This window comes from Haliaeetus albicilla, chromosome 21 (assembly GCF_947461875.1).
Source record: "Haliaeetus albicilla chromosome 21, bHalAlb1.1, whole genome shotgun sequence".
Lineage (NCBI taxonomy): Eukaryota > Metazoa > Chordata > Aves > Accipitriformes > Accipitridae > Haliaeetus > Haliaeetus albicilla.
Window position 1 is genome coordinate 16,394,472 of NC_091503.1, and position 27,791 is coordinate 16,422,262.

At 43.5% G+C, this 27,791-nt stretch overlaps 1 protein-coding gene across 1 annotated transcript in view; it reads left to right on the forward strand.

Moving 5' to 3' along the window:
- The window catches only part of BMP6 (bone morphogenetic protein 6), a 93,896-nt gene that overhangs the window by 41,346 nt on the left and 24,759 nt on the right, over nt 1-27,791 (forward strand). The window contains exon 2 of the mRNA XM_069809056.1: nt 24,248-24,440. Within this exon, the coding sequence (XP_069665157.1) occupies nt 24,248-24,440 (193 nt within the window). The remainder of the gene's footprint in view (nt 1-24,247; nt 24,441-27,791) is intronic.

Consider the following 27,791-nt stretch of genomic DNA (forward strand, 5'->3'; position numbering starts at 1 on the left):
TTATTGTGCCAAAAAGTTTGTCTTGCTTTTGATCTAGCTGAGAGCTGAAGCGGCTTTTAGTGTGTTTATGTGTGTCGTACAGAGCATTTTGAGACAAGAATATTGGGTCTTGGTCTTCTGGTATGGTATCTCCTCATACACTGTGTGGTACTCTCCTCAGGCACCTCCTGTCCCTTCCCCTTCCTAGTGATGGTTAATAGCACTGCCCAGGGACCTTCTCCACTGACGAGGTGGGATTTTTCGGACCTGGGGCAGAATGCAGACTAAACAGAGGGGTAAAGTCCTTCCCTTAATTTGCAGATTATATTCTGCAGGCTGAGGAGAAGAGAATGCTGCAGACCACCGCGTTGGCCTGCTGTACTGGCCCCACGCTGGGGATGGCACTCATGTCTACTGCTATAGTCAGGCATGACCTGTGAAAATACTATTAGTAAACACTGAATTGTACTAGCTGCATAGTAATCAATAGATGTCATGAATAATCTCTGCCCTGCTCCTCCCTATAATCTGCTAAGCCTCGCCTGATGGAGATTGAGTTTACTTCTGAAGAGGTCTAGCTTTGGCATAGACAATGTGAAGGCTATAAATGTTTTTTTTTTTTTTCCCAAAAAAGACTAACTTTCCACTTTATTAAATGCTCAAGAGTCTTTTACATCAAAAATCTCTTACAGATTTTTTCCTAAGAGGCAGCACTCTTTCCTCCTCCCACCCAAAAAAGTCCCAAGGAAAAAAAGAAATCTTTCCAATGTTCAATACATCAGGGTTGTAAAAATGCAACTAGTCCTCAGCACATGGGTAAAGTTTATGCTCCCCAGGACTGGATCCTCATTGCTCTGCAGAGCTATAGCAAATAGGTTTGCTTGGACAGGCAAAGATGGCATTTCAGATGGAGGAGGACTTCTTCCACACCATGTTTTCAGTGCTGATGCCAGATGCTGATGTTGAGGTGTCCCCTGTGCTGCTGCAGCTGTGAGTGGCTGTGGTAGGAACCTGTCTTCCCATTTTGGCATGAAGAGCCGAGCCAGTGGGCTTATGGCAGAACCTGAGTGTGCTAATACTGGGCTGGTGCTGGGGAAAGCTTAGGGACGTGATGTGGGCTACAGACTCCCCCCACAGTTGGTTACTCTGTGCTTTCCCAGGGTGCAGTAGATTGGTACCACTCCTGCTTTGTTTATGGCTGGGATTGAGGGTCCTGGGAAAAACTTGTCCCTGAAAGCCCTGAAGGGAGGAGGACAAGAGGAATTGCAGGGCATGTGGTTAGTTGAGCACTTTTTAATTTGGGAACGTCAAGGCAGGCTCCCAGGCTCTCTTCTGATAAGATGAAACACTCTAAACTGTGTCAAAAAACGAGGCTTCCAAAAACATCTGAATTTGGATCGCAGCTCGAACCTTGGCTCCCTCCTGACCTTATGTAAATCATATAATCTCCCCCAAGAAACATAAGGGGCCTTGCCCTTTGAACCTGTGGTTCTTGGCTCATCCCTCTTCTGGCTTTCCTGTTCAACTCCTGGAAACCACTCTTGTTTGCCGTTGGGTTAGGGAGCTGGCTGCTCTGTCTTCGGAGCGTTTTGCAGAACAATGGGGGAAGATTCATTCATTCATCTGAAAGATTTATCTTGTTTCTGTCACAACAAAGTTTTTGCCTTCCTCATTTTTTTGTGTCTGTCTTGCTGGTCTAAAGTCTGAGTGAGTGACAATTCAAAGCCTGCTTAGCTAACGTCATGTAAGGAATAAAACATTTTGGAGTAATGGAGGGACGATTGGTATTGTTTTCTTGCACCCTGGGAAAACATGTGGTGTTCAGCACAGGGGAGCCTGTTATCACCCACTGAGCATCCTGATAATCCTCTCTGTACCAGGAGGAGAGCAGATTGTCTGCCTTGCTCGCTTCATTTGAAAGAAACAAAAATACAAGGGAAAGCATTTCACACGTAGTCTGTACTATACCACGTGCACCTCTTTGTATCATTCAAAAGCTTTGTTTTTGAAAAATCTTTGCAGTTTTCCATTAATTGATCAGAAATGTGGTAGCCAGCTTTGCTTGAACTGGGTTTTGCTTCTTCCATCACTTCTGTGAAGGTCAACATGGATGTTAGGGTGGTTGCTATAGTGGAAGCCATCACTGAGGGTTTCTTATCTTTTTCTTTCTGTGATGATTGTAAAAACTTCATGTTTGTTAAAACATCTGTGGCATTTAACGCCCTATTGTTTTCCTGCTTTGCAAGCAGGAAGGGAGAAATATATATTTTCCTTTACAACAAACCAGCCTTTGTCAGATGCTGACTCTCTTGGCCTTGGTGTGCTGAACTGCTACAAGTGAGTTCATTGTAAATGGCTCTAACAATGCATAGTTCATGCCTCGTGTTTTTTGTATTATGAAGTCATATACTGATGTACAGGTATGAGAAGGGCTCTGCATCCCTTCAGCACAGGTGAGATTGTTATCTGGGCAGTAATTAGCTTGAACAGGAGGCTGGATTTTACTGGTTCCCTATGATAACTTTGCACGGTTCAGACATTGAGATGCTAATATTTTTTGCGTTACACAGGTTCCTTTTCTTCTCATAGTTTATGTCTGTTTTAAATGGTTCAAAATAGAAGGCATTTTAATGCTGCAGATGCATCAGATACTCTGGAATGAAACCAGATCTTTCCCAGTGAGGGTCATGCTGAAGTTTTCATGTAACAAAAATGACTATGAATCAATTACTTGATACTTCATTATTATGAAAGAAAACAAGCATGGCATCAACAGTGGGTTTAGCAGTCTTTGTTTCAAAAAGGAACTTGCAGAACCATTTAAGGCAAAATAAAATCCCAGAGAAGATCATCAAAGAGCTCAAATAAGAGCATAAAATACTGTACAATGAAAAATGTCACAAAAGCTTCAATGCCTTAGATATGTATGTGAAAAACTTCAGGCTGAGCCTTCCCACACTATGGGAGGTCATCAAGTAAAGCAGAGTTAGCTCTGTTTATCTCCAGTCAAAGGACACATGACTTCATTTGAGTTTTAGTCTCATTACTGCTGAAGTGTGAAGTGTCAGGTTAAAAAGACTACATGCTTTTCACCCATAGGGATTGCTCTGTTTTAATGGGTCAGGTCAGCGCTATGGCTCAAAGCATTGCAAACGATTAATGTTTAATACATTTTAAACTTAAGTCCCTGAGAATACAAAATTAACCCTGTGAACGTCTGTGATTGGGACTTTCTGATATTCACCCGTTTCAAGGAATACAGTGTGCCATTACTGCTGGCAATGGAGAGCTGAAACAAAACCAGAAGAACATACTTTTCTCAAACCCTATTGTTCTTCACAGAGTGGTCCTGGCAATCTGGGCTCTTGCATCCTCAAAGATTGCCAGGACGAATTATGTTACACAAACATGTCAGTCTTGGACTCTGAGAGAAGAGCAAGTGTCCCATCTAGGTCAAGCAAGAAAGTGCTGCTATTTTTCCCCCAAGAGTTTCCCATTTCTGACTTTACTTTTCACATTCCTCATATCCCATACTGAAACTTTAAAAAAAGAACAAGACCCCCAAAACCCAACCAAACAAAAAACCCACCAAACCAAATGAAACCAAAGCCCCCAAAAGCCCTTATCCGGAAGGGCAGAGATTTCTACCCCATATTCTTGCAATTTTTGTGGCAACAATTAGCAGGCAGAATGCACTCCTAATATCCACCGGTCAAAACCACTTGATTAGGTTTTCTGACATACCATACAGTATCTCTGGTGACTTTTGACACTGTAACTGTAGTGGTGGATGTCTAAAAGGAATAACTGGTAAGAAAGCAGTGTTTTCGTGTATCTTGTCAGCAATGTTACTTTTGTGCTGGTTTATCATGCCTTGTTGAGTATTAATAATTCAGAAAAGACTGGCTAAGAAACTGCTTAATATACTGCCTTTTTTGGAGTGGCATGAGGACAATTTGCGTTAGTCATTATTTTAAAGGAATGCAGTAGTCTCTGCAGTATAAAATCTAAGAGGAACAAATTTTTATGGCAGTAACATTCTTCATTCAGGCTTTTTTTTTTTTTTTTTTTTAACCTAGAGTACTGGCACATTTATTTCAGAAAGACATAGATAATGTCAGCGTTGAGTTCTGTGGCTGTATAAAACAGTGGGATGATGAGTTAAATTAGTGTATATTGATTTGTGGCTTACTTTTTGTATGGTTTAGTAAAAGGAAGCACAATTAATTAAATGTCTTAAAATTTAAGATTAACGTTCTTCTTCTAGATGTATCATCTGTCAAGGTCCTCTCGTGGCTTTTGTTGTTCTTATGCTGTGTGCCAGAGGAAGTATTCTGATCAACAAGGCCTAATAGAGGGATGTTTACAAAATGGGATTATGAATCTCGTAAATCTTTATTTCAGAGACCTTTTCAGTGTCTTAAAGCTGAAGCCAGCGTGTCACAATCTGTTACTCTGAACTAAATGCAACAAATGGCTCAGTTGAGATTCTGGTTTTGGAATTTTTTTTTTTTTTTTTAGTTGAACATTTGTTCTTAGGAAACAGAAAGGCTAAGAAAGATGTTGATATTTCCCCCTCACCGCCAACACTAGAGTTGTCTATTTTTATTTACTTTGAGAGACAGGCAGAATTGGACAATTGGCTGAACCACAGTAACCAGTGTCACCCGCTTCTCATTATTTCTGATGCTTCCTTAAAATTCTGAAATCTTGAGACTGTAAAGAAAGCGTAGAGTCATTTCTTTTGAAAACCACACAGAATCTGGCAAAAATTCCAGTGCTTTCAAACAATGACAGGATATACACTGTTGTCTTTGATCCATACATTGGGAAGGGCTTCGCCCCCTACCCCATCCCCACCCTCCTCCTCTTTGCAGTTTAACTTGGGCTGTCAGAAGTGGTTTCAGTGTATAACCCTTTGCAGACAGAAATAGATTGGTGTCCCCACAAGCACTGAATTGGCTGGCAGCCTCCCAAAAAAAGGCTGGCTGTCCTGACGTTTGCATCCCAGCTTATCTTGCTAGGCTGTGAGGTGAAGCACTTTGTAGCAGATGAGCTGTCCTGAGGAGAAGTGGAAGAGCAGCTTTTGAGTTGGGAAAAGAATGCACAGCATGGATGTTGTTTTTCTTTGTGGTTGGGTACAGGCAGAAAAGGATGAAAATGTGGTTCGGAAATCAAATGCAGACAACTGCTGTTCTCCTCGGAGGACTGCACAGAAAGCATGTATGTGCAGGAGACACTGCTGACCAGTGACCCCATCCCACTCACCACCCATTAGGGATTTTCAGAATCCATAAGCAAGCCAATGGCAAGAGATTTTTATCTTTATTTTTTTTTCCTGAGGGGCGATTTATTGTATCTCTTTTAAGCTTTTGCAGCTGGTGAGTTGGGTTTACATCTGAACTTGAGTCTTCATCTGGGCTGGGAGGGGGTGGGAATAGTAGGAAAAGGTTCAATAGACAAAGAATGGGGAATTTATGCTGGGCATTTGCAAGCTCTTCTTGGGGATTTAAACTATTTGTAGACCTAAATCTCAGGTTCAGCTGCCCTTATGGAAGGGGTTTCGTCTTCTCTGTTTTCACTCCACCCCCAGCTCTTTGAGTACAGTAGCATAAAGTTTTAAAAATACTGTACTGACTAGTCTCAGTCTTAAAAGTCTTTATTTCAAAATGTAGTTGGCTATGTCTAGGCAAGTGGCTTAACCCTATTCAACTACAACACGTCATATGTAGAAGTGTGTGTTTAACTCACTTAAAACTTGCATTCAGAGGTTGAGCTCTGCCTCCCTGGGAACTGGGCCAGTGCTCCCAGCCCATGTCCTGGCACTCACGGCATGCCACGGGGTTGCACAAAGTTGGCAGACTGAGCACCTGCCAATCACCCTGAGCTTGCATGAACACTGGTGCGGCCGGTCAAGCTTCTGAAACAGACTCTTCCATCGGTCCTCTCATTAGCCTTGCCCACGTGTAAAAGAGGCCAAAATGCCCATTTTCACTCTCAGCAGATCTGAGATCTGCTTTTCACAGATCTGTTGATTCTGTTTGATGTGCTTTTCAACTGGCTTTATATATAACATAAAACCCCTTTTCTCCTTGTCCAGCTGTTCAAAGCTAAATTTAACATGCAGAAGGAGTTCCTGTTTCCAAAACTCTCATTCCATTGATGAACCTCTGTGCTTGGTAAGTAAAAGCCAGGACCTTGCCACCGCTCTCCTGGTGCTACAGGTGAATGTGCTGGGGGTGACTAGGGAACCAGTAACTTGTTTCCTTCTCTGACTTTTCAGGGTGCTAGAGAGAGAGGCACACATAATCTCCTCTCAGTATCTCACCAGTGGTCTCTGCCAAGGCAGTATACAAATGATCTGATGCATGTAACAAGAAGGAAGGGACAATTTAACTTTGTGTACATTTAATTTTTAAACAGTTGTCTTAATCTCTTATTTGAAGAGGTAAGAGAAGTGGATGGGGTATATCTGTCATGGAGACGCTTCTTGCTTCCTGATGGAGGCAAGTGTCTATTGCCTGGAGTTAGTACAGCACTCTTTGTGTCACCTGGATACAAAGCCACATCCCTAGGTAGTAATTGCTGGTATGGAGGATCTAAGAGCTTTATGATGTGGATGCAAACTCGACACGCAAGAAAATAGTGAATTTGAACATCTGTGTAGACATACCTATTACCAGGCTCCCATCACCAAAATGAATGTAGGCATTTATACCCTCTCCCACTATTGTTGGTTTATTGTGTGTGTTTGAGAGAGCAAGGGATAGTACACTTGGAAAGAAACAACTCAGTTGGAGGCTGCAAGAACCACATGCACAAAGGTCCTCTGAGATAAGAATTTACAGGCAGGAGCATGAAAGTCTGCTTATGCAGGCAAAGATGGTCATGGGTCCTGTCCAAAAGAAGGGAAGTGGCAAGGCAAGGATTTTCTGGGAATTGTTGAAGACACTTTAGTTGTGCTTCAACACCTCATTTTGCTGGGGATAATACTGGTGGTGCTTGCAAGGGACCTACAAGTACTCATGGCATTTCCCACAGTGGAATTAAGCCAACTGCTGGTTCATCTGTGCCCCAGGGGCAGCAGGGAGAGCTCTAACTCCAGGCGGGTTACGTGAGGGAAGGCAGTCACTTGCATACACCATGTTTCGAGTTGTGGCAAAGATGCAGCCAGGCAGGCAGGAGAAAGAAATATAAGAGCTGCGGTTCATTCATCTGTGGTTATGCTATTGGACATGGTGACCGAATGAGAGGGAGGGTTTCATTCCTTTACTGATGCACCTACACCAATACTTGATGGTACCATCTGCTTCTGAACTCTTTCCTGGTTATAAAACACAGTTGCCTCTATGGTAAAGATGAGGAAATGGTCTAAAACCACATTCTTAACACTGTCACATTTGTAACGTAGGTAAAAGTGTAGCAAGTTCATGTATGTATACTAAATGAGCCATGGAGAGTAGATATTTAAAAGGTTAAATAGATTTTGAACTAAATAGATTATGCAGTATTTGATCATGTATTTTCTAGTCTTTCTGAATGTCTGCTCCTGTACCTTATGATATGAATGCTATTTCCTACAAATGCAAAATTTTGTTACACTTTTCTGCTATCTATAGGAATGCAAAATGAATACTAAATAAATGGAAACTTTCTATTACCTACATAGACCAAAAAGCAGATGTCAGTCTTTAGTTGGTGGAGGTGAACAGCCAAATAAAGTTCAGCCAATTTTATTGGGAAATGAGGAAAATCAAGTAGAATGTTTTCCAGCTTTAAATTGCTTTGCTTGTCCAGCATGCTACTGGTATTAAAAATATAGATTTGTTACAGATGCCAGCAAAATATTTCATCTTGTAGAGAGAAAAGTATTGTGAGGGAAGCTGCAAAATAATTGACATTCTAGTTTGCCAAGGTCTTTCCAAGGTATTTTTTTAAAAAACCAAAAGCAAATAGACTTGTGTTTGTTTTTATGTCAGAAGCAAATAACCTGCAATTGGTCAAATAACTTGAAGAGGGGTTGCTTTGTGGAAAGGGGTTTTCATGAGACTCTTAACAATGACAAGAGTGGAAAGGGTTTTTCATGAGGCTGTTAACCTACCTATTGCAGGTTTGTGAAAGGTGTGGCTATTCCATTAGTTAAATAACTTGTCCTACAGAGAGCTTTTAGTTGTGGGACTGTTTTGACTGCAGTACTTCAAATAACTCAAAAGTGTCAGGTATGGTTTTGGATGAGCCTTCTTGCCCAAGCAGAGGCAAGACCTTCTGTGTTTCTGATACCTGTTTCAGCTCAGGTGAGCTCTCTGTGAATTATCTAAATGGCTTAAGTGTACTTTTGGATTCTACCTGATAAAGCAGCAGCCTTTGGTGACACCAGACAGGTTTCCCTGAGCTCTTTCTCTTTGCATGCTCTGACCTCTCTTATGGGTAGTTTCATGCAACATGATGCAAGCGCTGTGATCCACCCCTGTTATCACCCAGGGTTTGCCTAAAGCTGGGCTTAAAATTGCTGGAGAAATCCCACCTGTGTGCCTGAAAAACACTTTTTTGAGTGTATCCGTAAGATTTGCTGTGTTCTGAATATAACATATCTGTCCAAGAGACTTTTGATTCTGCCCATATTGGTTATTTAAGAGTATGCAGCCTTTCAAGAACATTCAGTTTCGAAAAGAAAACTAATCCACCTCAGAAAATACAACATTAAAGCTGTGCGTACAAGAAATACAAGTCTTTGATGATGGATATAGTGAAAATACACCCCACAGCCTTACCTGAGTCATATGGAAATGCAACTTTAGCCTCTTCTCTTGTTCTACATGTAGGACACCACAAATATGGAGCCCAGAATGTTCACTTGAGAGTTGGCTATTTGCATATATCTGCAGATAGTAAATGTTAAGGCATTTAACTATTATGTTAATTTTTCTCAGTTTTTATTTTGCATTCATTTACCTGTTCTGCTTCTGTTTTTGTAGGACTCCTGAAGTCTTGCTGTAATGTGAGTAAAGTTGCTCACACAGAGACAGTCTATAGAGATATTTTATTTTACAATAGCAAAACTGTTTTTCATTCAAAGTGAATCAACTTGTACTTGATTCCACCCTTACATATGTATTAGTTTAAAAAGTTTATCAGTGCACATTTTGCTGTTAGCAATGTAACCAAATTTGTTTGCTTTCTTCTGTGTGCAGAGGACAGTTGACTTTTTTTTTAAACTAAATAGTCATACTGCTTCAGATACCTGTCTAAAGACCTTGATGTTTACACTTGGTAATCCCACGGTACCCAAACAGAATTTATTTGTAACACGCCAAGCCAAATCAAATACATGACTGTGGTAAATCACAGGTGGTAATAATCTTATCTCGGGTCAGTCAGGCTGTCAGTTATCAGACCACTGCCCGTGCCCAGTGCCTTTTTGGGTGAGATACCACTTGGGTAGCTCCTATGGCAAACGATGCATTGGAGGCAGGGTAGCTATCCCAGCTGCTGTTGCTGCATCAGTACAGTACTGCTCTTGCCACCATGAACAGCTGTGAAGAAACAGCAGAGAGGTGATGGCAGAGGAAAAAAAGTTTTCATAAAATTGAGCCAGAAATATGAGGTTAAAATATGTACTCAGGAAGGTTTGTATCAGCTTTGCTGTTCTTGAGCATCAGCTTTTTTTGTATTCATAATAAAATCTTGTCTTTGAACGTAAATATTTCTTCCCACTAAATTCTCATTGTGGGTTTTTTGTTTTCCCTAAATGAAAAAAAAACCCAACCCCAAATCCAAACCACTAGGAGCATAATTATGAGAAAAGCATTTCTAATGGCAATACTTATTAGAAAATATATTGTGTTTACCAGTATTTTTTTACGTCCCTGGCCTTATCTCAGTGCCTACAGTAGGAGCTGAGAGTTCTGTTTCACCCAGACTCTTTCTGGCTCAGCCTAAAGCAGAGTTGCTCAAGCTTTTGATTTTTTCCACATGGTAAAGGCAGAAGCTTTGTCTTCGTCCCGTAGAAAAGGTTTTCTAACGCTGGATGGAAAGATCTTCTAACACTCTGAATGGATGCTATCCCCAATAAGATAAACCTTCTATCTAAAATATTTTCCAGCTCAGATTTTCCTCTGATGGAAAGATATCGAGTGATTCTTTCCATGCGTTTGAGTAACAGGGTGAGAAATAATGTTGCTAGAAACTCTTCAGGATCTTGAAATACAAAGGCATTATTATTCTGGTTGGTTTGGGTTTTGGTTTTTTTTTTTTTTTAATGTCTTCGGATGAAAAGCATGGGTCAGAAAGAGTCTGCGAGGTTATATACATCAACACCTCACCAAGACATCAAGCATGTGGAATTCTATATTGCAGTGATTATGCTTTAAAGAATGCCCGAAAGAATTCTCCTCGGCTACCCAAACAAGTGCACGTACATCAGGTACTCACAGGTCTTCAGAAAGCAAACAAAAACGTCCACCAAAAAAACCCTCCTTGGAGTTGGCCTATTTCCTGTAATTTTCTAACTAGTGTAAAGTAGCCAAAATCTGTGGTCTAGACTGGTTTGTTCTGCAGATTTTTTTTTTTTCTTGGGGATTTACAAACCACAGAGAGCTGGAATGGATCAGAATAAATATTTGCTCATGTACCTACTGATTAGAGCTTTCAAAGTCCCCAATCTTGTTACAACACACATGTGAGCATTAGCATTCAGGTAGGTTAGGTAAACACAAGGGGTTTCCTCTCTACCCGCTTCTCCCCCCACCTCAATTTCAGTTTAACGGAGACAACACTTTAAATGTGGTGTGTTTTTCTTTTGGTATCCCGCAGTGTTTTCTGCCTGGCAATTCTCTGAGAGACTGTTATTATACCAGAAAGCACATTTTTTAGAATCCTTTTTATCCCCCTCCCTTAATATCAAGCATATTATTACTCATCTTGGAGCACTTCATCACTGCTGTTTCTGAGTTGGAAATTTCTCCAAGTATGATAGCAGCTGCAGCTAATAACATTAATTATACAACATTTAGGTTCCTGTTCTCCTGTTTTGACTGGAGGAAGTTCGTTACTAGGACATGCCATTTAATTAATTGCCTTTTTTCTGCATGCAAACATTACATAAAGCTTTAGCCTTGCTGTCTCAGCGCGAGAACGGCAGTAAGAACATTCACTCGGGCAAGCCACAACCCCACTTGTTAGGGTGGTTTAGCGTGCAGGCTTAAAAATGATTTAGTAAATGTGCATTAAAAAGGGGTTTGCTTCTCAGATTGCCCTACTATCTATATGTTTGTAAAAAGAGTGTGTTGAGGTGCTAGCCTGATCCAAACTTTCTAATGGTTGATGGTTTTCTTACTAAAACACAAACAAAAAAAGACTAGGTATGGCAGCTATCTCCCTGGAGTCTTGCTAACACTGTCAGATCTATAGCATTACCATCCTGCAGTAACTTAAAAAAAAAAAAAAGGCAAATTTTTTTGTAACCAATGTGCTCGCCACTGAGTCATAAACTAAAATCTGTGTCTGGGCAATTCAACTGTTGACAACATTAAAAACACTTCAAGCACAACAAAAGATAAAAGACTTATTTTAAGACCAAAATTTGAAATTGGTTGTGGGTATTTATTTAAATCGATCTCTCTCTATATATTTATCTTTACTAAAAGTTGGAAGAGTCTTGATGTTTTTCTCCAAGGATGGCATGTGACCAGTCAAGGCAAGAGAGGAGGGCATTACTAAGACAGAAGGAGCGGAAAAATAAAATCAGTGATGACAAGTCTGGATTGGGTGGGGCAGAGAAATGCAAGGATAGCCAAACAGCCAGGGCATGAATAGCAAAGAGTGAAGATATAGAAGCTAAATGTCTAAAAATTAATTTGTGGGCAAGCGACTCTACTGAGAATTTTAACACCTTCTCTTTTGTTCATTTTAAATTCTGTCTCCAGGAACTTGATAATTTAAGGAAAAGGGTCAAGGCAAACTGAAAGCCAGAAATGCCTACATACCGGGTTGGTTTATTAATTTCCTATTTGTTAAGCTGAGGACTTTTGGAGTCAATTTATGTGCTGTTACTTTAAGACCATTTGTATGTAACTTTGATTTTTAAATGCCTAGCGCCCAAGGATTGCTTTGTGTATTTGGTGAAAGAGTTGGGGCAGGGAGGGGGGGGAGAAGGAAAAAAAAAAGAGTAGAACTTGGCAGAGGCTGTCCCTTTTCCTGCTGGATGTTTTTCAGGTGAACTACCCAGCTATGCTACTGTATTCAAGTCAGGCCAACTATGTGGAACTAAGGGTTATTCCACAAATCCTCTTTTAATAGTTCTTTTAATGGTGTTTTTCCTCAAGTCTTACTTTTTCCCTAGGATTTCCCAGCCTGACCGGGACTCTCCCATCTTTCCCTAAGCATTGCATCTCCCTGGCTTTTGACTGGGCTGGGCACCATGCTCCGCGGCCGGGAAGGGGAGCTGTGTCCCCCACGGGCCCGGCGCGGGGCTGCAGCCGCTGATGGCTTTATCAGATGGACAGAGACATTCCAAGTATGCTTCTGGTCACTGGGGGATATGTGAATATAAAAAAAAAAATGAAAAAGGAAGGCTTAGAGAAAAGCTGTTAGGCAAACTGGGGCTTTTTGTCAAGTTTTTTTTTCCTTATTCTGATTTTTTTTTAAGGGTGAAATTCTTTACCCCTACACAGATCGTTAAAGCTGTGTGATGTCATTTTCTTTTCTTTTTAAAGCCGTGTTTTGAGAAGCTGAAAGGCTGCAGGTTAGGTAAAACTATTAATGACCATTTTGTGACCTCTGCTCCAACCGCCCACAGCGGCTGCAAATTTTTAAATGTCTGACGGCTGCTTGGCTTTCCACAGCATCGTTATATTGGTCGACAGCGGATGAGATTTCAGAGGTAAAAAAGTCACCTCCCAAATCGCACCCAGCTGGCGTGGCCAGTGGGCAGATTAAAAAAATGGGATTTCAGTGGTTTGGTACGGCAGGAGACCTCTGCTTTTACGACCGAGGCATGCCAGAAGCTCCCTTTGGTTGACTTCGGCCGCATTCCTCCTGCGGGTTTCATGGAGGGTGAATGTACCCAGAACTCATCTTGTCTAAACAGAGGTCCATGTGGTGCTGGGCTTACACCATAGCGCTTGCTAGGAGAAGGCTCTGGGATCATATCGGTTAGGCTTGCCCCCTTCTGCTTTTCCACAGGCATCTGCTCCTGGCGGGTGTGAGACAGGCGGCAGGGAGCTTTGGTTGGAGCAGGCATGGCCGGTCCCAGGTTAACATGGCTGTCGTGGGGGAGTGTGAACTTGGAGCTGCGCCGGGCATGGAGCAAGGCCATGACCTGCCTTGGCGGCAGGGGGGGAAGCGTGCGTGGTGGGGACAAAACGGGACATAGGGCAAGTGTGGGGAGAGCACTTTGCAAGACGTTACTGCCTCAGAAAGAGTTACCTCACACTGCTGTAATTGCTGTACAATATTCTGGGATTTCTGTCCCTTACTAAGTTTTCTTCAGTTTTCATGCTCGCAGCTCTTGAGCGCTTCCCAAATGCGTTAGGGTTGCACAGTGAGAGCTCCAAGGGGCTTCGCGGCCCATCTGCCTTTGCTGGAGAAGGCTGTGGAAGTGGTGAGACTTTCCTTTTCCTTCTTCCATCCCTCTTCTCTTGTCCTTCGCTCTCCTTCCCAGCTCTTTAGTTTGGCCCCATGAGAAGAGCGTGCCGGGGAGCAGGGTTATGCACGTGCTGCAGGCCGTCAGGCTCCTTGTTCCCCCTGGGGGACGGGAGGCCATGTCTGCCTTCACAGGTGATTCAGCAGAGCGGGAGGAACCGGGGTGGCCAGCACCGGGGCTCCTTACCTCTCCGTTAAAGAGGGTTTGCTTTATCTTGTGTCTCCTCCAGTCCCTAGGGCCGGCCGTGGTGCCACGCAGGTGTTGGTCGGAGCTTTCCGAAAGAAGAGTTTCAGACATGAAACCATGCTGCAGGGAGTACAGGCCCGCCAGGGCTCCTCCGTGGGGTGCCACACCGCCCATTCGGCCACCTCACGTGGTGGCGGCGAGCGCCTGCCGGGGGCTCTGCCGCCGTCGCCCCTGTGAGGCCTCATCATGTACTAACGAGCAGGAACCGAGACGAGTCGCGGCTGCGGCGCAAGCCCTCGGCGCGCTCCTCCTCACCGTGGGCCTGAGGGAGCCTCTCCTGAGCCTTCAGGGAGCCCAGCAGGACGGCCAGGGCAGAAGGACAGGGAGAAAGGAGCGATAAATAAGAAGGGCGGCAAGGGAAATAGCGGGTTTAACAAGGGTGCTCTGGTGTTTCTCTGTTAGGTCAATGTCTTCCAAGGCTCTGGCTCTTCCAGTCGGCGGCACAGGGGGTTGTCCTGGTTCCGTGGTGGTGCCCAGCCCCAGTGGTGGTTGAGAGCCTCCCATCCCGGTGACATGTTGGAGCTGCTACCTCCATATCGGTGTGCCAAGCCAGCACGCAGTAAATGGAGGCAGCGAGGGGGAGTTCACTTCCAAACCATGCTGCTCCTTAGACAAATATAGATGGCCAGGAGTAATAATCTTTAAAAAGCTTCATGTTTCTTCAAGAACTTCATGCATTTGCTCTCCTAAGTCTTCAGAGCTGTGGCATCTTCTCGGCTTGACTCTTCCAGAGGGCATTTGCTCTGTAGTCACGTTGAACGTTGGGAACTTGTGGCATCTCCAGACCATGATTTTACTTTTATATCCCTGCTGTCACTTTCTGCCCCGCCTTAGAGGTGCAGGGCTTTCTCCTTTCTCATGTCCTCTCTTTTCTCTGATACCAAGTCTGGTGTCCTTCACACTCTCTCACAGAGCACCCTGCCAGTTCCCAAAGCCCACGCTCTTCAGTGGTCCTTTGGCTGGACACTGCTTAATGCAGTCATTTGACATTGGAGCCCTCTGTAAAATACTAAACACTAAATAATAAGTGACACAACAGTGTTTCATGGTGTCTGCCGGAGTCACAAGTCATGTCAGCGATGCTACCATTATAGTGTGGTGGTGTAGGCTTCCAGACAGCATTACGAGTTCTGAAGCACGACTGATTTTTTCTGTATGTCAGTGTCTCAAGTGCTAGATTAGACCTTTTCAATAATTTATAAAACCTTAAGCGCTCTGGGCAGTATTTTTACAGGGAGCGATCGCATTGTGTTCAGGAGATATCCTTCTCAGCTGGGCTATTAAATGAAAAGCTGAAACCTGCCTGCGATGCTAAGAGATGAGCACTCAACAAAATGAAAGCGTGCAACTTAACTTGCAAACGTTTTTATGTTGCCTGCTTTCCTACTTGCTGCTGGTTGATTCATACTCTTACTGATAAACATAAAACCTCCCCTGCGAAAAAAGCAGAGAGGGAAACGCCCATAAATTAAAAAAACTTTCCCACTTTGCACAACCTCGATTTTGAAATGTAGCTCAAACATGCAAGTGAATTGGTTTGGACTGCCTTAAATTCCTGCGGAAGGGCAGATAATTTTGAGAGATGATGCAAGATAAGCCAGGCAACTGCTACACCATTTAAAAAATCCTGAAAACGTTTCCAGACCCAGTCGGTGCACCCGGGGCAGCTGCGCGCTTCCAGGGAGCTGCACGCCGGTGGCCATGCCAGCAGGAAATGTGGCGTGACCTGTGGCAAGCCTGGAGGGTGGGAAACGCTGTGAGCAGAAGATTTCCACGGGTGGCTGTAAGTGTCCCAGGCAGTTACTGTGTGGGCATGGACGCAGGCGCAAACATAAAGCCAAGGGAGCAAACAGGAGCGGTAGGAGCATCCTTTTCCCTCCACGTGCGTAGCTGCGAAGCACTTCTTATTGTGCGTCCCTGCCACCAGGCTGACAGCATCGCCTTCTTCCCCGAACTCTGGGTCTGTGTGCATGAAACCTGGCTGTGAAGTAGAAATGGTTTTTGGAAAGCATAATATTATTTTAATCATAAATTACTTGGAAACGCAATACAGAAATGGCTTCAGATCACTTCTTCCAGAGGGGTGTTTTTGCAGTCAGGGTCTTTATCAGCTTCTCAGTGGGAACCACATTAATATTGCCACAAAAATGCAAACAGTAGTGCCTTTGATAAAGCAATTTGGCATATCTTAAGCAGAAGGATGTTTTGTTTTCCTAAGATACAACACTGTTTTCAGTACGGGGACCTGCCGTATGTGCCAGCATATGGAGAGAAAATACCGGTTTTGTTAACATTTGTGTTCGGAAGCCGTGAGGCGGGGACGAAGGAGGCGGCTGCCTTTGCGGTTGCAAAGCAATCTCTGTTATTGCTAGGGGGACAGCACAGGAAGCCCAAAAGTGAGTGCCAGTGGTGGAGATGTTGGTGGCCAGCAGTTAGCCTCCTGGGCTTAGCTCTCCCCAGAGCACCCTGCCAAGCGCTCTCCTCCTCCTCACCTTCGCTTTAGCTCTTCCCATCATGTGCAAGAGCAAGACTGGTCCCCACTGCCGCCTGCCTCCCAGTGCAGAGTGGAAAAGCTTTACTGGCCATACAGTAGGCATCTTTGTGGATACTGTGAAAATGCCTTTCAGTACTTTCTGGTGTCCCGTGGGTATTATATATTTGGTTAGTGCATTATTTTGATTTTTAGACTGCCTTTGGTTCAAGAATCCTGAAAGGAAGCTGTTGTGCAACTGTTTTAATCTGATTTTACAAGCCGATTCCAGCTTGATTCCCAGCACAAAGAAACAAAGAAGAGCTCAGTTGTATTTTTCATCCAAAAGTAAAAGGCCCTCCTCCCTTGAAGATCTTCTGTAGAGTGTTATGTTTAGAGAGTGATTTGCTATTGTTTAAATTTAATCTCCATAATTACATTGGGATTGGATTAATGACGGGTTATTTTTCTGAGTCATTATTTTCTGGCACTCGCAGCTATTGAGCATAAAGCCAGGTCTTCATCGGATGTAAACTGGCATCGCTCCACTGAAGTTAGTGGAATAATTCCACTTTATATTGTGGCGGCCCAGATGTGATATTATAGCTGTTTCGAAGAAAGCACCCTTTTGGTGTTTGTTGGCCTTGAATCTTCTTATTATTTTTAAGCTGTCTAGGCCTTAACTTCCAATTGCAGTATATTTATAGTAGCGCAGCTAGCTGTTGTCCCTAGATCACTTCAGCTGGACCCAGAGGGATCAACCAAAGGTGCAGTGCCAGATTCAATCATAAGTATCTTGACTTTTTTCTGTTTAAAAACTGCTTTTTATCACCAAGAGTGCCAGTGGGAAACGTTCATTACTGATGTCCAGTGACCTTTTACATACTCTTATCTATAAGAACAAACCTTGGTCTCTTCGTTGGAGATGCTGTACTGCAAATCCAGGGGAGATGTCTGGGAAGCAGAGGGACTGCTCCTTTTTTGAAATTGGTTATTTTTGCTCATTCTGCTTTTCAGAAGGGGATGGAGAGGGAGGGATCTGGGGAGACCTGGCACATAGGAGAGTGGCAGCAGGAGCAGTAGGCAACGTGCTTGACGTAGGGGACAGAGCTGTCACCACGATTGGCGTGATAGAAACAGTCTTTTCTTAGAGATCCTGAGGGGCTGTGTAGAGTTGCTGTGATCATGGAAGGTAATTTGAAGTCGCTGAGCTGAGAGCAAGGTGGAAAGAAAGGATCTCCCCCACCCTTCTGCATGTTGGGCAGGGGAGGATTTGCTTTCAGATCTTTTATTTTACTGTCTCACCTGAATTTCTTCTATTTTAAAGAATTTTCTTGCTTGCTACTTGTGAAATGGCGTGCTAATAAATACTAGTTTGGAGAATGGGAAGGTTTTGCTTTCTTTTGGGTCCTTGCTGTAAAGAGAAAGCGGTCAGTTGTATCTCTAAGCAGTAGTGGATTTAGGATGTTGCTGCAGTGGGTTAGACCGCACATCTCTTTAGCCTGGTATCCAGCTGACGGTGGCACGTACTATACATGAGTGTGAAAATCAGACAGCAGTGATCCTTTTCCTGATGCATCCTCACTACTTCCAGGAGCCATCTGATTTTGCTGCTGGCCTGCTGTTGCTTCTGCGGGTCCACTCAGTACAACTTCTGTTTCCTTGTTAAACAGCAGAAAGTAGCTGTGAAGCCTTTTAGACTTCTGTTCTTCCCATTTTAAGATGTTAAACTGGTACTTTGTTCTCTTTGGGTTGTACTCTTTGCCCTTTCCTAGACAGTATTTAGGAAATACTGCTTATTTTAGTAATAAAGGTCAGCTTTAATCTTTAATAGTAACACTGCTTCCACAGTCGTGATGCCTGCCACTGAGGCAGGACTTCTTTGGGAGACTTGGTGTCTTTTTTCGGATTGACCTGATAGATTTGGAAAATACAGACAAGTCTTCAGGGCATGTCTTCAGAGTAAAAAGGATGTACTGCAGGTCCCATCCACATAGACCCCTGTGTCTGATGGTCTAGATAGGCACTTTTTGTGAAATAGGAGGCAAATTGTAAGACCCGACTGAAGACTCAGTCTTGCACTGAAGTTGGACATCCCTCAGCCTGGATGTATGAAAGACTTGCACGCCTGAAAGCTCGTCTTTTGTCCTCCCCCACGGTGTGTCAGTTAGTCTTATAAAAGTACTACTAATTTCTATATTAATATTCTTCTATATTAATCCTGCCCTTTACTTTGATTCTTACTGCCTTTTGCTTCTTTTCACAGCATCTGTGACCAAGGCTGAGGGGTTTTTTTAAGCTTATATAAATTTTTTCCTGTGCAAACTATTGACAGCAATTATTGAAGAAATTCTGGTGATGCAGCTGTAAGGTTGCAGCAGTAGATCAGTCATATATGTACATGGCCCTTTTATTAGAGGGGACTGTTGGAGCTGTGGTAATGCTTAAAGTATTTGAGGCCTAATCCACTGCTTCATTGCTCCAGATGTGATAAATGCTGTTGACTTAATGCAGAAATTGGTGACGTAAAATGGAGAAATTGCCTCTGTGCTTATTATGTAGCCGTGGTGGCGAATCTCCTGTTAACAACTCCAGTTTTCAGGGGCTTTCTCATTTTATTAGGGAGGGGGTCATGTACGAAGGCTGAGAAGAAATGAGTAGGAATGGCTTATATTTGTACTCAAACTGAATTCACGAACACTTGTGCAAAATGCGCACTTTGCATAAGCAGGCTATGAATACTGGTTGCTTTTGCTGGAGTGTGGTTGCAGTGGTTCTGCAAAACCAAGTCATCATTGAAGATCTTGGGGTGCAAAAGATTCTTCAGAAGTTTCAGCCTTGCTGGGGACAGGACGGATGCAGAATGTCTCATCCCAAATAATCCTATCTCATTCATTTGCGACCCCACTTCTTCTCTGCCCCCTCCAAGAAGCCAAGGTGTCATGGAAATTATAACTATTTGTATAGACAATTTATTTTAAAAAAATTTCCTTTTGGAGCTCTAGGTTATGAGTATACATGTTAGTATTTTTGCCTTTAGCTCCTACAATATGAGCTAGAGACTTTCTTAAGCCACCGTTGAGATTCTCACCTGAGCACCTGACCTAACGCTTTTCCCAGTAGCTGAGAACTGGAGAAAACAACCAAATATCAGGACACTTGGTGCTGCTGTTCTGAGTGAAAATTCTGTTTCCTTGGGAAAGACTGTTGTCCCATTATTTCTGCATACCAGTTACTTTAGATCCAAAAAGAAATGCTGAAAATTCCTACACATGAAGAAAGTTTATTTCCATGACTGTGATTAGGGTTACATTTCCTTTGGTCCAAGGTGTATGCAACACAGTTGAAATGGAAGTAGGATGGTATAGTTACCAAAATAGATGCATTGTGTTAATGTCGTCTTTTTTTTTTTTTTTTTTTTTTGTGCAGTGTTTTTAAAGTAACAAGTATTGTAAGCAGTATGTTATTTTTAAACCAAGCACATTTTGTGCTGAAATTGGCTATTGCAACGCTGGGTTAGAATTAGAATACACAAAATTCAGAACCACAGTAACCCTAATTTTGCCATTCTTGCCTTTTTAACTGCTTAACAATAGTGTTGTGTTTGTATAGTATTTAAAAATATTTGTCAAGGGGAATGTAGAGAGCTACTGGCAGGCTTTTCTGTTAACTGTGCATGCTCAGCCATTCCGCTCAGAAATGAGCTGTAATGAAAACTCAGGGGCGAGTACTCCTGGTGTCCACAGCTCAGACCCTCCTTTGCATTGCAAGTGAAGGAGCAGCCGAAGCCCCAGCCAGGATGGGGGCAGAGACCTGCATGGTGGAGCAGACAGTCCCTTTGGCTCAGAGGACGTACACCCATGATGGGCTAAAACCTCTGTTTGCCATCTCCCTTCCCAGCTTGCCCTGGTACGTGCATGCCTGGATCTGTAGTCTCCAAGGAGCTACTCTGGCAAATGAGTAATAATGTTCAGGATAATACAGTCTGACTACAAGGATGATTTTATACAGCTACAGTTCGTGTCGTGACCCTACAATCCCTGGTTTTGCCTGGCTTGGTCCTGACGTTCCGGCCAGCACTGGGGAGAGGTTACGGAAGGCCAGCACCACTCAGGGCTGCTTGCTTTCAACCTGCCCCGGCTGTGAGCTGCCTGATTTTTTCCCTGCAAAGGCTTTGCGCAGTTGGGACATGCACGTGTCCGTCTTCGGACGGAAATTAGCTTTGGATTTCACATGTCACTGATCAGACCGACCTGAACGAATTCATGTGGAAAAAATAACAATTGGAAAGCAACTTGAGAAATTATTTCTCCTTTTTGCTGTTGCCTTGTATTTAGGCGTGCGCTGTCTGCATTTTGAATACGAGGTCATCTGATGCATTGTAACGCGATAGCAGTACAGACTGGGTAATCCTGGGAACCGGCAGCTCGGATCTTGCCTTTCCACATTTTACTGTTCTAAAACTTGACTTCTTTGTTAAAAATGAACAGTTTCCAGGGGGTAAAAAGCCCCCAGAGAAGAACTGTTGGCATTTTATATTTTTAAGCTGTCTTGCTGAATGAAAACAGTTGATTATTAACTTGATGGGGTGACAATGACTATATAGAACTTAAATATCTCACCACTCCCACAAAGAAAAAAAAAACCACCCTCCATTGTATCATGGGAAGATACATAGCCAGAAAAACTTTCCAACTCGTTAAACTTTTATACTTGCTTCATACAAGCTTAATGTGGGCTTTTTTCCATCCTGTGATGTTGTAGAGATGCTTCTGAACACAGCTGAGGAGGACACCATCAACTTAACCAGTATTTGTTTCTGAACGTGCCTTTCTTATAACACAAAAGATAAATTACTTAACCTGAAGGATTAAAAAAAAGGTTTCCTTGTTTGTGTGTTTCAGGTTGTTTATTCTGCCAAGCCTGATAATGAAATCAGTCTGATGTTTCCCCTGTAATCAGTTTAGTCAGCTTCTGTGATTGCGTGGGGTATTCGGACAAGGACAAGGATAAAGGAAGAAAGTTTTAAAAAACAGGAAAATACTATTGTAAATATATCGGGCAAGTTATAAACTGGGAAAGGGTATTCGGAGTCAAGCATCATACCTGCTGCTACTTTTGAAGCTTTGGGGTAGATGTTTTGGAGGGTTTTACTTCCTCCTGTGGCTTGTGTTTGACTTTTTAGAAGAGGAGTATGGGAAAATACTGATTTAAGGGACTAGAGCCTGGCTATATCACTTTTAAACTGCATATTTTTTAGTGGAAGTGAGTGGAGGTCAGGCCACCGTAGCTGACTTGAGGTCAGAAAGGAACAACAAAAAGTGACATTTGGGCTCATTTTGAGCCCTGTGCCAGGTGGGACAGCCCTGTGCTCTCCCTCGTGCACTTGGAGAGGCCATGTCACATCTTGGTGTGGGGCCATAGCTGGCAGGAAGCACTGAATATTCCCTTTGCTGTTTCTCTCTGGTGTAATTTTAGTTTTCCGGCACCCTGATGCAGTTCTGCTGCTCATCCTGGTTGTGTCCTTCCCGTTGCTCTTCCTGATTCTCCTTTATCGTCCTTAGCTGGGAGCCCAGGGAAAGCCACCCCGCTGCATCTCGCCCGCAGGTCAGCTCGTCCCCCGCAACAGCATGGGAGGGGACGTGGGTTTCGGCTGGTCTTTGCACCCTTGAGCAAGGACTTAAGTTCTAAATCGAGAATTGTTGCTTCATACACATGTCTCTCCAAACCCGTGGATTTAGACATTCCCTCACCATTAATTACATCCTCTCGTCTTGTAGCAGCAAGTAAAAAGGCCAAGTTGGGCACGTCGTCCTGCTGCAAGCAGCCGAACGCGGTTTCTTGTTCATTGGATGCTTGCAAGTTTCTGAAAGTACGTGGCCACTCTGTTTTGGGAGGTGTATCCTGTGTGGCTCGCCTCGGGATGGGGAGTAACTGGGCAGCTCAGGCCCCTTCTCAGGGGGTGTACATGCAAGTGATGCCAACCAGTCCAGTATTGCCAGAGTCGTTCCCAATTAAACGCAGGGGCAGATGCTTCAAAGGGAAGCTCAGGTTGCTGATAACTGATGGCCAGTGAGGTAATTCCTAGGTGGCACTGGAAGTGAGTGGTACCATCCTTTGCCTTGGTGGAATCTCTGACGGAGGTGCTGGGTGTCACCACCTCATTTCTGGAAGCCACAATGTCCGGTCACCCATGTTTGTCAGTCATTTGACATCTAAACTGCTCAGGCAGATGCAGTGTGAGACTGCCAAAATTGGCAGCGGTGTCCGACTCTGACAGCAGTTTGCCAGTTTGCCTGTTCACACCGTGGCATCTCCCAGTGCGGTGTCCCACAAAATGCTCGGCAGCAGTCATGCGGAGGTGAAAAGATTTCCAGGCGAGCTTCAGAGAGAAGGATGTGACTAACTGTCTCACAGGGAGCCAGGACGTGGACCCAGCCAGATGAGGCAGCTCACATGAAAGGGCTGCCAAAGGAAAGGGAGAGGACACGGATGAAACTGGGACTGAGGGATGAGGAGGAACAGGCAGTCGGGAAAGGTAGAGGGGAAAATCTCTGTGGGCTGTTTCCAGCGGCCGGGAGATGTCTCTGCTCTCCGGGGAGGTAACCCGTGAGTAAAGCAACGAACCTCAAGCATGCTGGCCATCGTTCCTGGCTCTGCCGCTGCCTGTCCTTGGACAAGTCACTCTCCTGGTGACTCAGTATCCCAGCTGTAAAACAGGGATTGCTGCTTACCTCATGGGATGTTGTGAGGGTAGGCTCGTGGACGCCTTTGCAGTTTGATATATTAAGTGGAGGGGAGCAACAAAAAGTGAGCACAAAGACAAATGTGAAAAGGGATCTGTACTTCCCTCGCCACCTTCTCTGAATGTAATTATGTCCCTAATGATAATATAATGGTGACTTATTCATCATTGACTCCTTCACTTGCACTGGTGGGAACAGTTTTTTGGTTTTATTTTTTTTCCCCCTCAGGGTTTTGAAGATGCAGTTTTGTATGTTTATATAATATGTTAATGTTTCAAACAATTTCTAATAGCAAATTAGAAGAAATTATGAACAATAAATCAAAGTCAGACCAAACCAAGATGTAATCAAGTAACACAAGAGTGGGCCTAGAAGTAGAGTTTGCAAAGGGAGCCTCAAACAGAGAAAATGCAAATCCTGCAGCCTGAAGAAGGAAGGGGGGGTTCTGGTTTGCGTCTCTCTTAAACCCTGTACCTGATAGCGTACCTGAGGAGAGCTAAGACCAGAAAGCAGAAGGGGTCACTCCTTCTCAGCTCTCTCATTCTCAAATAAGATTCTGCAAAAGGAAGGGGAGCTCTGGTTAATTTTAACCCTTGAAATAAATGTCAGGTTAATCTTGCTTTGCTCACAAGGCAGTCCGATGGCTAACACACAAACCCGGGAGCCAGAAAACAGCAGTTTTTAGGACAGTTAGGGAATTGGTTGACCTGGTGCTAACACTTAGTTCTGTCCGTGCCTTTATGTGCTAAAGCAAAATGGAACTAATTGTCTCCTCTGTTGGAAGAGGGATGCGAGTCTTGAGGAAATGCGGAAAAAACCATGGAAATCCACAGGTGGAGAATGCTGGGGGCGGTCACAGCTTCAGAGTTTTACACAGGAGCAAAATGCATGGTCATATTTCACCTGTCCAAGCTGGCTTTTCTTTAAAAAATAGGAAATCTCAAAGGCATTGGCTAGAGAAGAGGAACATTCATCTTTTCTTAGTACTGTATTTGAAAGGCTTTAGCTGCATAAGCTTTCCTGGCACTTGCCAAGGCTGTCGTTGGAGAAAAATAGGATTCTTGGTTTGTTTTGAAGGAACAGGTGGCGGCATGTGGAAACCTTTTGTTGTTAAATTTTAGTCATGGTTCCTTTTTAACTTTTCTTTCCTTTTCCCATCTGCAGTTGAGTATGACAAGGAGTTCACGCCTCACCAGCGGCACCACAAGGAGTTCAAATTTAATTTGTCTCAGATTCCTGAGGGCGAGGCCGTTACAGCCGCTGAGTTTCGGATCTACAAGGACTGCGTTGCAGGGAGCTTTAAAAACCAAACCTTCCTTATCAGCATCTACCAAGTGCTGCAGGAACATCAGAACAGGTATGCAAGAGGGGGCTCGAACTATGCCATCAGCTGCTGTCCTGGGGAAGCCTGAGCTTGTGCATTCGTGTTGGGAGGACTGCTAAGTAAATATTGGTTTTGTTCACATTAACGGGGTTATGTTATTGCATGGTCCTTTCCTTGTGGGAAATGGGCATGGTAGAGTGGAACATGGACCTCAGCCGGAGAAAGTCCATGGTATTGTAGCCCAGGGTGTCACTTAGCTGCAGCCTTTGTGTTGTCTATTTTAAATAGAGCAGGAATCTGATGTGAGGCAGTAGATTTTTAAACCAAAGTTATTATGCTGGCATTGCTCTTGTGTACTGAAATAAATACATCCCCTTTCAACTTAATACTACCAGCATAAAAAGCATAGCCTGTTTGAAAAATACTGGTAATTAGTGCAGACTTGACTGGGTCTCAGCTGGACTTATAGTAAAGTAAATAAAGCAGAAGAAAATTCAGCATGCTAACCACAGGTACAAAATCACTCCTGGGCTCTCAGTGGCAATGAGATAGGCAAAAGAGAGAGATGCAGGGTAGAAACTGTGACACAAAAATCCAAACAAGTGTAAATGGAGTGATTAATTTTAAAAGGGTAATGTTTCAGATGGGGGAATCACGTAAGGCTAAAAGATGGAAATACATGGTCAATTAAATGTCAGAGTAATGCTGTGGTACAAAAGTGTTTCATTACTTCTGCTGAAACGTGTCAGGACTGTAACTGTTCCTCTGCTGCAGGCAGAGAAAAAGAAATCAGAAACAGCGGTGTTTAAAATAAGCTCTGTTTCTTTTCTCTGTGAAGGTTTCTTGGGTGTTTTCCTTTCTGGTCCTTCTTTCTCCAGCCTTTCCATTGAGACCATTTGGGGTGATCTGCCTTTCATGATTTGCTGTTGTGAGGGCAACATCAAACAGCTAGTGGCTGTTCTGTGGGGAGTGTGGCCTCTGGGGAAATGGAGAGAAATACTTGGGTATATAGGTGATGGGGAGGAAGGTGTTAGTTTAAAAGATCAGTGTTCCCTTTGCGCTTCGAGTTGCGGGTTGCTGGAGTGCCTCCTGGGGTAACGTGCTTGCTGGTTAGGATGTTACATCAATGCCCACTTGAAGAGCTGATGGAAGTCCAGAGGGTCATGCAGATTTCATACATGTTAGCTGTATTGTTCATTTAAAGCCACAATGAATAAAAAATGGTGAGTGTTGGCCTGTTTTAGATTTCATAAGTAGAGATCCCACCTCTGGAGCTGGAGGAAAACCTCTGCCAAGTGTCTGTCTATGGAAGCAATCAATACACTGCTCCGTGACGGTCACCAAAGCAGGGCACAGTAGGACAACTTTCAACTTTGATGTGTATATAACATTTTTTCAGAGTAAACCGGGCAAGCAAGTAAAGTATTGCGGGAAAGAGAATAAAGTACAGGATACAGCCCCTGAAGTACCTTGTTCCCAAGAAAATTGCTAACTCTTCGTTCTCAAAGTGGCTGCATGCAGCAATGATGCTGGCACCTCGTATCTTTGTTTCAAGTGCCATGCCAGAAACGTGCCAAAATCGGACCGCGCTGTGAAGCTGCGGTCCTTTGGCACCGGGCACTTTGGCATCTGCACGTGCTGGGCATCACTGGGTGCTAGGAACCTCCTTACGGACAGAGCAGAGGCAGCAGCTCAGGTGGGGATCACCAGGGTGGTCTCTCTCTAGAGCTGGCGAGTATTTTGGGTCTTTCAGTTCCCTTCCATCGGGTTTCTCTGCCGCTGCTGGTGGCCATGCCAAGAGGATCCCGCCGTTGGGACTGGGAATCATAAAGCAGCTTCCTCCGGGTCCAGACTGCCAGCAATTTGCCATCCCTCCTGACATGGGCTAGGCGTGAACCGCTGACCCAGGGATGAGTGTCTGTAGTTCATTACTAACCTCTGACTCATCCAGTCCCTCAAGGCTCCCTTTTTGTTTCTTTTTCTTCTTTATTTATTTATTTTTACTGGTGGGAAGGAGGGAGACCTTTGGCTAAAGAAACTTGTACTTCGGATGAGTCTGTGGGACTTGTCACACCATCTGCACAGAGGTGGGCAAGATGTGGCTCACAGATTCTTGCAGCTGTAAAAAGGACGTGCCCTTTTCCACCCTTTTCCCTTTCAGCATAAAGGACTCTTTCATGTACATGTAAAATATAAAAGCACATATGAAAACACGTGTGCTTCTGTATAAATACATGCATATGTATGTATTCTCTCCAAGTATCTGTATATAAAAGTGTATATATATTAATTGTCATCTATATTAATTATCCTCTGTATATTAAAAATATGCAGATGTTAAAAGACAGTTAAAATAAGATATTAGAAGCTGCTTACCACTCTTCAGTGTTACCTTCGGCTGAGGTTCTGACTCCATAGGCTACTGCTGCTACAGATTCAAACATGCAGGCACATTGGTGACCCGGGTGGACTTTGGCCTGTAAACAATCTTGGAAACAAATACTAAAAGGTTGTATTTAGCTGTTCACCAATATCCCTGCATGGATGGGAAAAATGCCTCAGATTCTTCTGGTATGCCTTAAGGAGCTGTATTCTTTGAGTGGTTTTGGTTTTTGATCATCAATTCACTTACTTTTATGAGAAGGAATCCAAGGTGCTTTTTTCTCCCCCTTTTGTCTCAGTGTATTAATTTGGAATACAGCGTTTTCTTCTCCTATTGAGAACACTAGAAGGTTAAATGACAAGAAAAAATGCACTATTTTTGGAAGGAACTTGCTAAATATTTGTAAAGCTTCTGTTGCATTTTAGCAGACATCTTATGAGCCAGAAAATAACAGCTGCCTTTGACTTAAAAAAAACCCCAAAAAACAACACAACTAAAAAAAGTTGTGTCACACTTCCTTTAGACTAACAGTTTGAATAACAGCCTGATATTTCCTGACATTTTGTGACATTTTATTGCATAAGGAGGAGTCTGTACAGATCTTGAAGTCTAGCTGGTGAAGTAGCAGGTGAAACAGAAGGAGTTGACATAGCACCTTTTTTCATCTTGTTGTGCTGACAAATATTCCTTCTGGTTAGGAAAATTTGTCTCTAAAGGCCACAGAAGGTGCCTGTTCAGTCAACATTGGCAGTCTCCACAGAAAGTTCAATCACACCATGTTAATCTTGGCTTTTATGAGGTTAACAGTTGTCTGAGGTGATTATTGGTAGCTAATAAAATACTTTTGGGCACAAATAATTCTTAACTGGGCAGCTGGCATGTATGGATTTAAACCAGCAGTCTGCAAGAGAAAGGCAGTGTGCACCTCTGAGGGAAAAAATACAAAGAAAAAGAAACTTTCTCGCTCGTCAAAGAAATGAGTTTGGGAGGGCAGGAGATAA